Source organism: Octopus bimaculoides, chromosome 8 (genome assembly GCF_001194135.2).
Source record: "Octopus bimaculoides isolate UCB-OBI-ISO-001 chromosome 8, ASM119413v2, whole genome shotgun sequence".
NCBI lineage: Eukaryota > Metazoa > Mollusca > Cephalopoda > Octopoda > Octopodidae > Octopus > Octopus bimaculoides.
The window spans coordinates 55,254,171-55,264,909 of NC_068988.1; the positions used below are offsets into that span (position 1 = coordinate 55,254,171).

The 10,739-nt window shown below is 37.4% G+C and overlaps 1 protein-coding gene across 3 annotated transcripts in view; it reads left to right on the forward strand.

Annotated features, from left to right (window-relative positions):
- Positions 1 to 10,739, forward strand: part of LOC106876226 (rho-associated protein kinase 2) — a 204,609-nt gene that overhangs the window by 99,227 nt on the left and 94,643 nt on the right. For all 3 annotated transcript variants that reach the window (XR_001410211.2, XM_014924712.2, XM_014924703.2), the window contains exon 3: positions 7,905 to 8,005. Coding sequence is in view for 2 of the 3 variants with exons in the window: in XM_014924712.2 (XP_014780198.1) it covers positions 7,905 to 8,005 (101 nt within the window). In the remaining variant the exon portion in view is untranslated. The remainder of the gene's footprint in view (positions 1 to 7,904; positions 8,006 to 10,739) is intronic.

Sequence of the window (10,739 nt, forward strand, 5' to 3'; positions counted from 1 at the left end):
TGGACTCGCGGTCATAGGATCGCGGTTTCGATTCCCAGACCGGGCGTTGTGAGTGTTTATTGAGCGAAAACACCTAAAGCTCCACGAGGCTCCGGCAGGGGATGGTGGCGAACCCTGCTGTACTCTTTCACCACAACTTTCTCTCACTCTTACTTCCTGTGCCTGTAATTCAAAGGGTCAGCCTTGTCACACTGTCACACTGAATATCCTCGAGAACTATGTTAAGAGTACACGTGGCTGTGGAGTGCTCAGCCACTTGCACGTTAATTTCATGAGCAGGCTGTTCCGTTGATCAGATCAACTGGAACCCTTGACGTCGTAAGTGACGGAGTGCCAACAACAAATACCTGGTGCAGATAGTCTTGGTTTGGAAGACACATTAAAAGGGAAGATAACCAATGTCCTACAAAAACAGTTGATATCAATGTATTGTATATTTCAGTTACTTCCTTCAAAGTGTGCTGCTCATTTGTTGATGTGAATAATTTTCCATCATTGCCAAATATTCTATTTCTGTGCTTTGATGCCATAAACATAATAAATTACTTTTTTTGCTATCTGTTTGCATGCCTGTTTTAATTCCTCCACAAACAGCTGCCTTCTTTTATTGTTTTGTAGTGTGATGGGATAGAGAAAGAAATTCACTGCTATCTCCGCTTCACTTCTTCTTACATACTCAGGCATATGAAATAACCTACTATTACACATAAGAGAATACCATCTGTTGATGTTCTTAAAAGTGGGAACTGTTATGCTTAACCTTTGCTTACCATTCTGTATATCTATTTATTTAATTATGTATTTCCACCGAAACTTAATTCTGCCCCACCTTCTTTAAGACTTAGCTTTCGTTTGTGTGTTGATTCTGCAGAGAATACAATGTTGTTAGCGTTGGAGGTTGGGAAGGGGAAGATAATTTTGGGCTGTTGATGTCAGATTAATTGGTGTTTTTACTCCCATCTTCTTCTTTATGAAGGTTAATGTTTATTTTATACATTGACATTTATATTTTGCTTTTCCCCACTTTTGTTGAAAGCTCTGACCATCTTCAAGGATTGTATTATTATTCTCATCTTTTAATTTTTATGCCTGTTCTTCTATGGTGGCATAGTTTAAACTGGTTCATGTATCCTGAACCCTTTTTGGTAAAGTTCAATTTTTTGCTCATATTTATATAGGATCATACTACCAAGAGGACACACACTCTGGTAGTGCTTCACTTCAGTTTTATTATTAATAAATTAGGTAATACCCTAACCACTAAGCCTCATGTTTGAAGGCATGTGACTTAGTGACTAGGGTATTCTGCTCACAATTGTAAGGTCGTGAGTTCAGTATCTGGTGGCGCTTTGTGTTCTTTAGCAAGATGCTATATTTTGCAGTGTAACTCAAAGGATCAGCCTTGTTACAGACTGTGTTATGCTGAATCTCCTTGAGAACTACCTTAAGGGAATGCATGTCTGTGGAGTGCTTAGCCACTTGCATGTTAATTTCATGTGCATGCTGTTCTGTTGATTGGATTAGCTGGAACCCTCATCCTTGTAACCAATGTAGTCTCAGTAAATTAGGTAATTACTTAATAAATATATAGATGAATTAATTGGTTTGTCAAAGTTCTTTCGTCTCAGCCTGTGACTTTATTATCAATATGCTTCTCATGCACATCCGTTGTGCTAGCTCACACTCCTTGTTTTATGCTTATATGTCAGAATCCAAAAGTGTATTTTGTTCATGTTTGTATGTTTATAAAGCATATTTGTGTGTGTGTATGGGCATATGAATAATTGTAATGAATGCGGCAGTGACACTGTGTATTTTTGTGCGTAGTAGTGAGTTTCTACTTGTGTGTGTTTTGGTGTTGTGTTAGATTTCAGACTTCATCATATCCACACTTTTATCTATGCACACGTGTGTGTGTGTGTGTGTGTATACACACACACGTTTGCTGTTGTCTTTTCTGTCAAGTGGTTTGTAGCTTGTCATTTTTTGTTTCATGCATTCAAGCATGTCGGAGACTAACACCAGTTGGTTTGGTATCTATTTCTCGAAAATGCTTACCTGCTTTTATCTCCGCACACACGTTCTTTGCTCACACACACACACACACACACACTTACTCTGTCTGTCTCATGCACACAAACAAAGACACTGGGCACATGCACTTCTCAACCACATGGTGTTTGGGTTGAATCTGTCTGCACAGCATCTTGAGCAAGTGTCTTCTGCTGTAGCCTCAAGTCAAGTAATGCTTTGCAAGTAAAATTGGTAAGTGAAAATTGTATGAAAATACACTGTGTGTGTGTGTGTGTGTGTGTGTGTGTGTGTGTGTGTGTGTGTGTGTGTGTGTGTGTGTGTGTGTGTGTGTGTGTGTGTGTGTGTGTGTGTGTGTGTGTGTGTGTGTGTGTGTGTGAATGTTAACATTCCACAATTTCACTTCTGAATGAAATGGTGTTATGATACTTACATTGCTTGTTGTCATTATGCAGACACAAACACAGACACAAAGACACACACACATAAATATACATACATATGTACATATATATACAAACGACAGGCTTCCTTCAGTTTCTGTCTACCAATCCACTGACAAGTCTTTGGTCGGCTTGAGGCTATAGTAGAAGACACTTGCCCAGGGTGCCACGCAGTGGGACTGAACTTGAAACCATGTGGTTCATAAGCAAGTTTCTTACCACACAGCCATGTCTAAATATTGTAAAGTATTTTGTTTTAATGCTTCATTGATTCAGCTAGCTGTTACTATTTAAAATAATAGAATGAAAATGCTTGAAGGATTGTAAACCTGTATTGCATTACATTGACAGATCTTGTTACATGGCAGTTGTTACATCAGAGTGGTGGTAGAGGATAAGTTGTCTTTGTTTTTTGAACTTAGAAAGAATCAATGTAACTTACATGAAAACTATACAGGGTTTCTATAGCTTTTTTATTATTGTATTAAGGCCGGTTATCAACAAAGACTATGTCTTTAAGTATGGATTCGATGTGTGTTGGTCTTTTGAGAGAGAGAGAGAGAGAGGGAGAGAGAGAGAGAGAGAGAGAGAGTGTGTGTGTGTGTGCGTGTGTATCTTTTTATCTCTTACTTGTTTCATTAGACTATGGCCATGCTGGTGCACTGCCTTGAAGAATGTTTAGTCCGCTGAATTGACTCCAGTACTTATAATTTTTTTTAAAGCCTGGTACTTATTCTTTCAGTCGCTTTTGCTGAACTGCTAAGCTATAAGGACATAAACACACCAACACTGGTTGTCAAGTGGTAGTGGAAAACAAACATAGGCACCAAAACCAAGACACAGCCCCCCCCCCCCACATACTTGCTCTTCATTTTTTATTCTGAAATATAAATGAAATAAAAATATATATATATATAACACACACTGTTGTGTCATGCTGGCCTGGTCAGCCATCAGAGAACTCACAGAAATCAACCTCTTGTAAATTGTGATATGGCTATTGTTTACAACAGAACGCATGTAAGAGTAAAAATAGTAGAGTTCACTGAATATTAAAAATGGATAAAAAGTTTGGTTCAACTCCAAACATTTTCCTGTCTTTACATATAATCAGCAGCCCTGTTGGACATGACAATAAAGTTCCTTCTGAAGTCATAGACTCATAGGGCCGGTTTCTATGGTGTATATATTCTGCACCTGGATGGGATGCCAGTCTGTTGCAGGATTACTCATTTTTGCCAGCTGAGTGGACTGGAACAACTTGAAATGAAGTGTTTTGCTCAAAAACACAACATGTGACCCAGTCCAGGAATTGAAACCGCAATCTTACGATCATGAGTCGAACACTCTAACTGCTAAGCCAAGCAGTACTACTACTGGTATTGGCAGTGGTGGTAGTAGTAGTAGTAGTAGTAGTAGTTGTTATAGAGGTGGCAGTGGTGGAAATGGACAAAGTTTGTAGTCGTACTATTGTTGTAATATCAGTTATTTATAAATACTCATACACCTTTCTCCTCTAACTATTTTTAAAGCTATGGACTTGTGCATTTCAATGTGTTTGCCCATCAGTGAGCTCAAACAGAAGAAATTAAAAAAAAAAAACAGGTGAAAATATCTGACAGTAGTTCATGCATGTTTTCAACATGGGTTTTCTGTGCTGCTACCTAGGTCAGTTAGCCATATGGAAAAACCACAAGGCAATGGAATAGTTCTTTTATCTAAGTTTATAATTACTTCACTATGGTTTGTGTGTTTATAAGAAAGGAATACATACATACACACAGTTATTATTGAAACTTAAGTGTGAACAAAAACACACAGTTCATATATAGGTTGTACCAAAAGGGAAGTTTGGTCAAGACTTGCTTAATCATTAATTGCTCAATATGCAAATGTGACTTTATATGAAATTGTTTACTGTACCTATTATGCGCATGCATGCTAGCAGGCGTGAAAAATGTGATGTTCATATCACTATTTTTATTTTTTGGTGGTTGGGTGGGGGTCATTTTATCATATAATTTATAAGTAAGTTGTATTCAATCTTTGCACCCTGCTTTCTTCCATTGAAGGTGGCTATCTTTGTTAGACTAAAATATGGCAGTATTGGTATAGACTGAAGATAAGTCATTATTATCCAGTGTTTTAAATCCGGGGTTTTGTCCCCGTTAACAGGGGTGGCCAGATCTACCTCAATGCCATAGCAACCGCCCTCACACCATCTTGCCATCTTGCCCGATTTTGGGCGTCCTCCTTTTTCGAACCAACCCTCCCAATCTCCTCATGAAGATAAGTATTTTGAAATAAAAATCCACCCATAGATATAGGTATTACATTGGTAAAAGCGAAATATTTTGTCTTTGACATCATCTTGTGCAGAAAACATCATCATCATCATCATCATCATCATCATCATCATCATCATCATCATTTAACACCCATTTTCCATGCTGGCATGAGTTGCATGGTTCAACCAAAGCTAGCAAGTCTGATTTGGCATGGTTTCTATGACTGGATGCTCTTCCTAACACCAACTGTTTTACAGTGTGTGCTTGGTGATTTTAATGAGTGCGCTTTTATGTGGCACCAGTATAAGTGATTTTTACGTGGCGCTGGCACAGGACTCCTGCAGGCCAATTCTCTTCAACCAAAGGGAGTGGCCTTACCTGCAAAACCTACATGCAAAACTTTTTACTTAATTTCTTACCATTTTTTTCATTGAAAGTTCCTAGTTAGACTATTTTCCCTGATAGCTTCTCTTATGAACCAAGGTGGAACTCAGGGGTTTGTCACTAACACCTTTGACCTGCTAACTATTACTTCAGACCTCATACACTCCAATACTGAGGATATCATCCTTCATGCTTTAATATATTTCTACACACAGGTCTTTATTCATGGCACTTTATGACAGAAATGCACTGTATTTATGAATAAAAAGATAAAAAAAAAAATTCAATGACATACTCGGAAAATGAACATGATTAACTTGTCTAATTCAGTAGTCAAACACAGTTATTACATGTCCCAAAAATGTACACCTACATCGTTATACCTTTTTTTATTCATGAACAACATAGTGCTAAAACAATACCTCAATTTTTATGTATTTGTCTAATCTATGGGAGCATCAAAAGGCAGGTGTAAAATGAGTGTGTGTGTGTGTGTGTGTTTTAATGTATGCACACGTACAAAATTACATGTGTATTTGTATAGACACGTGTAAAGATGTTTGTGGAAATAAACTAAGTAAAATGTCTGTTGAAATTATTGAAACTAGTTTTGAGTGTGAGTCACTGTAGTGATGGCAATAAAGCGTGTGAGAGTAAAGACTTCAGTAAAATGATAAAAATAATCATTTATGAGTCACAGTGATAATTTTGAAGTTGTTTTTATGTGTGTGATTTGTATATAGCTGAACTCTCTTTATGTATGTTTACTTTATTCTAGTTTTTTACTGTTTGTGTTCATCTGTGTATATGGCAGCTACTGTAAAAATGCAGTATTTGTATAAATCATTGAGTTTTATGAATATACCTGTGTAACTATGTTTACACACACACACACACACTATTTGCATCATCATCATTTGATTTCCATGTTTCATTCTAGAACGGGCTTGACAGTGTGATAGGATCCAATGAGCTCAAGGAATGCATCATGTTTTAGTGCCTGCTTTGGTGTGGTTTCTATGGTTGGACACCCTTCCTAATGCTGACCTCTTTACAGTGTGTGCTGTGTTCATTTTTTTTGTGTCACCTGCTTGCAAGACTATGAACCTTCGGGGGTGGGTCAAGTTTATGCTAGGAGATGAGGAGTAGAGGGAGGTAAAGTATGAGGGAAAAGGGCCAGAGTAGGACAGGTTTCTTGTTGAGGAGTGATCATTTGGAGCTGGAAAGGGATTAAAACAAAATATGTAGAGTGAGAGTATGGGTTCTGGCATAACTGATTGGTTGAGAAGTTTATTTTGCAATTCTCACTTCCCTGAATAGGAGGGGTCTTTGGCAAGTGTCTGCCACCTAAGCTTTGAGTCAACCCAAGTCTTGGAAGTGAAATTGGGTGGAAGGAAACTCTGGACTTTTAAATTACAGATATACACGGATTGTTCCTATAATTCAAAGAGTTGACCTTGTCACTATGTTATGCTGATTCTTTCTGAGGATTCTGTTATGGTTACATATGTCTGTGGAATACTCAACCATGAGGTGGTCACTCAGTTGATTGAACAACTGCAATATTAACCACTGAAACGTATGGGGTTTCTCAAATTTCTCAAAGTATTAGAGAATTACTGGTTTGTGATGCAAGAAAGTCAGTCTTCAGTGGATCTAGCTCTACAATAGTGACTACTGAAAATGAACTGAGAAACTATACTTAGACATCAGTTTATAATACATCCTACATACATTGCTGTAAAGTTTACCTCTCAGTTATATTAATTTATCCAGCTAGCTGCAGTTGGCTCCGTAACATTAAGTGTTGCCTGGCTCCATTCTATATAAAATATGCTGGCAGCTTTAGTTTGGATCCTTCCATTGCTGTAGCAGGCAGTTGGTTCCAGTCATCACTATTCTAGCAGTAAAAATTAATTATCTGCAACAACACCAAGAGTAACTAATCAGTGGGCCATACAGAATTATACTAGTGAATGGTTGACTCCTAAAATTCAACTTAGTATTTAGTCTTTTCTACAGCCATAAGCAACAGAAACTTACTATGTGTATGCTTTTGACTTTCTTCTTTCAAAGCCAATAAACAGACATTTTCACACCTCTTTGAAAAATCATTCACTTAGTCTAATCTATTGAATGATTACGAGCTTTCTTTATTTTTGTATTTCTGTCATCTTGCTTTACAGTTTTATAGACAAGACTTCTAATGGTGCATAGTCTGTGTTGATTCACTTTATCCAACATTTGAACAGCAATTCAATACATTACCGTTGTAGTTGAAATTGTTTTCTCCATAGAGTTGATAAAGTTCCTTACCCTGGTATAATCTCTCTAGATTTAGTCCCACTATCATTTCAATGTTGTACAGATAGATGCTCTTCCTAACAGCAAACACCCTGCAGAGTGGACTTAGTGCTTTTTACATGGTACCAGCATAGGCGAGGTCAATTATGGCATGATTTTTACTGCTGGATGCCATTCCAAATACCAGCCACTTTACAGTGTGAACTGGATGCTTTTTACATGGCACCAGCATTGACAGGGTAACCAAGTAACTCGCAAGACAAGGAATTATAAGAGGGGCAGGGGCATTTGAGAAGGGGAACTTGTGTCAGAGGATGAAAGGTTTGAGTGTAACAGAAACAGGTATCTTGCTATAACATAGGTGGCATTGGAGGAGATAATCTGGTACCAGATTAAAATAATGTTTTAAAATTGTCACTTATGATTTAAATTTTCCCTTTGGTTTCTCTTGTAGATGTTAGATCAGTTGAATTCATCAACCTTTGCCGTCTTCAACCTAATGATTTCGAAATGGTGAAAGTCATTGGTAGAGGAGCATTCGGAGAAGTTCAGTTAGTAAGTATCATTGTTATTTTTGCTTCCTTCTTTTATTTATACTTTGTAGAAGCTAACCATTTCTATTTTGTAAAGAAATATTTTCGTAGTTTATAATTTCAAGTATTGTTTTTTTTTTATTCAAATAATATTTTATCAAATTTCTAATTTATATTATTGATAAATGTTATATCTTTGAAGCATTATATTGTTTAGTTTCCTTGCTATTTGATTTACATTCTGGATGTCTGCATTTAAACTTTGCTTACTATAACATACTATATGTTACTGGAGTAGGTTTACATTTTATATGCCTGTATATAAACACAGCTTAACACAACATTACCATCAATTTCTGCAGTATATTTATTCTCTGTACATCTGTATTTAAATATGGCTTGCTGTTTAGAATGTTGGGCTCATGATCATAAGGTCATGGGTTCAATTCCTGCTTCAAGTAGCACATTTTGCCCTTGGGCAAGACACTTTATATCATATTGCTCCAGTCTATTCTACCAATTAACTGCCAGTGCATCCTTCTCTCTCTTCTGCTGTTATATCATTGAATTTCTGCTGGGCCACAATTAGGAGTGTCAAGAGGGTGTTTGTGCCTGTTTACTACTATTGTCGGCACTCCATCGCTTACGGCGTCGAGGGTTCCAGTTGATCCAATCAACGGAACAGCCTGCTCATGAAATTAACGTGCAAGTGGCTGAGCACTCCACAGACACGTGTACCCTTAATGTAGTTCTCGGGTATATTCAGCGTGACACAGTGTTGACAAGGCTGACCCTTTGAATTACAGGCACAATAGAAACAGGAAGTAAGAGTGAGAGAAAGTTGTGGTGAAAGAATACAGCAGGGTTCGCCACCATCCCCTGCCGGAGCCTCGTGGAGCTTTAGGTGTTTTCGCTCAATAAACACTCACAACACCCAGTCTGTGAATCGAAACCGTGATCCTATGAACGCGAGTCCGCTGCCCTAACCACTGGGCCATTGCGCCTCCACTTACTACTATATAGTCACCTAAAACAATTAGTGAAAGCAAGTTATAAACTACTGGATCATTCACACTTGTGACTGATGGCTGGGCCTTTTTCTTTTTGTTCATAAACATAGCATAACCATTCCTTTTTGGAGTAGATTAGATTTATAAACATTTTAAAATGTAGCTTAACATAGCAATATTGTTTATGAAGTATTTTTGAAGTATAGGCACAGGCGTGGTGGTGTGGTTGAGTAGCTTGTTTTCCAGCCATATGGCCTTGGATTCAGTCTAACTGTGTGACACCTTGGACAAGTGTCTTCTATTATTGTCCCAGGCACCCCAAAATGCCTTGTGAGTGAATTTAATGGTGAGAAGCTCTAAGAAACATGTATACATATGCACGCATGTGTGTGTGTATGTGTATGTGTATGTGTACACCCTTGTCTTTACTTTATGGTTATAAACAAGCATCATCATCATACAGGTGATGTTTGTTTCCAGTCTTCTGTGCAAAATATGTCTGACCATGGGGAAAATATTACTTATCTTGAAAATAGTATCAGGCTGGTGATAGGAAAGGCATCTGACCATAGTAAATCTCCCAACAAATTCTGTCTGACCTCTACAAGCATGGAAAAGTGTATATTAAATGCTGGTGATTTACATTTAGTTGAAGGTGCTTCGTAAAAAACACTGGTGCTGGTATCATGTAGAATGATATCTGTTTTTAAAGATTGCTTAATATAGCAAAGCCATCAGTTTTCGATGTGTGTTTACATTCTGTATCTGTTTTTAAATGTAGCATTACTTTCTCCTTTGGCAATAGATTTTACATTCTACACATCTGTTTTTAACCATGCCCCAGCACAGCATTACCGCCTATTTCTAGAGTATATTTAGAGTCTGTGTATATGTGTTCAAATTAGCTTAACATGTTACCGTTTCTGGAATAGAATCACATTCTGTGTTGTTATTTAGACATGATTTAACATAGTCTTACCACCTGTTTCTGGAACAGAAATACAGTCTATATCTCTATTTAAACATACATTACCATCTGTTTCTGGAAAAGAGTATGGCAAGGGTAAAATTATGGCTTCTTATACACCCATTAAGGATAGAAATATATATTTTATGTGATTTCATGCACTGTCTAGATGTATCAGCTGTTTAAAGGAATGATACATTGTAATGCAATGTAAACATTCCATTTTGGTATATTAAGCTAATGTTGCCATACTTCCTCTATATTTTTTGTATTCTCTCTTTCTCTGTCATCATTCTCTCACTGTCTGGATGTGTGTAGAAGTGGTTGTGTGGTTAAGAAGCTTGCTTCCTTACTGCATGGTCTCAGGTTTGGTCCCACTGTGAAGCACCTTGTGCAAGCGTCCTCTACTATAGCCCTCAGCCAACCAAAGCCTTGTGAGTGGATTTTGGTAGATTGAAACTGAACGAAGCCCATGTGTATTTGTGTGTACCCTTGTCTCAACGTCATGTGGTGGTTGTAAGCATGTAGTATGGTCGTACAAGTGAAGTTGTTAGTTTCCTGTCTTTTGTGGAAAGCGTGTCTGGGCATGGTTAATATTATTCTGCTTAGAAAAAGGTGAGGGTTGGCAACAGGAAGAGTATCCCACTTTAGAACATCTGCCCTAACCAAAATTTAACATATGCAAGCATTGAAAAGTGGATGTTAAAAGATGATGATATATATATATATATATATATATATATGTATATATATATATATATATATATATATATATATAT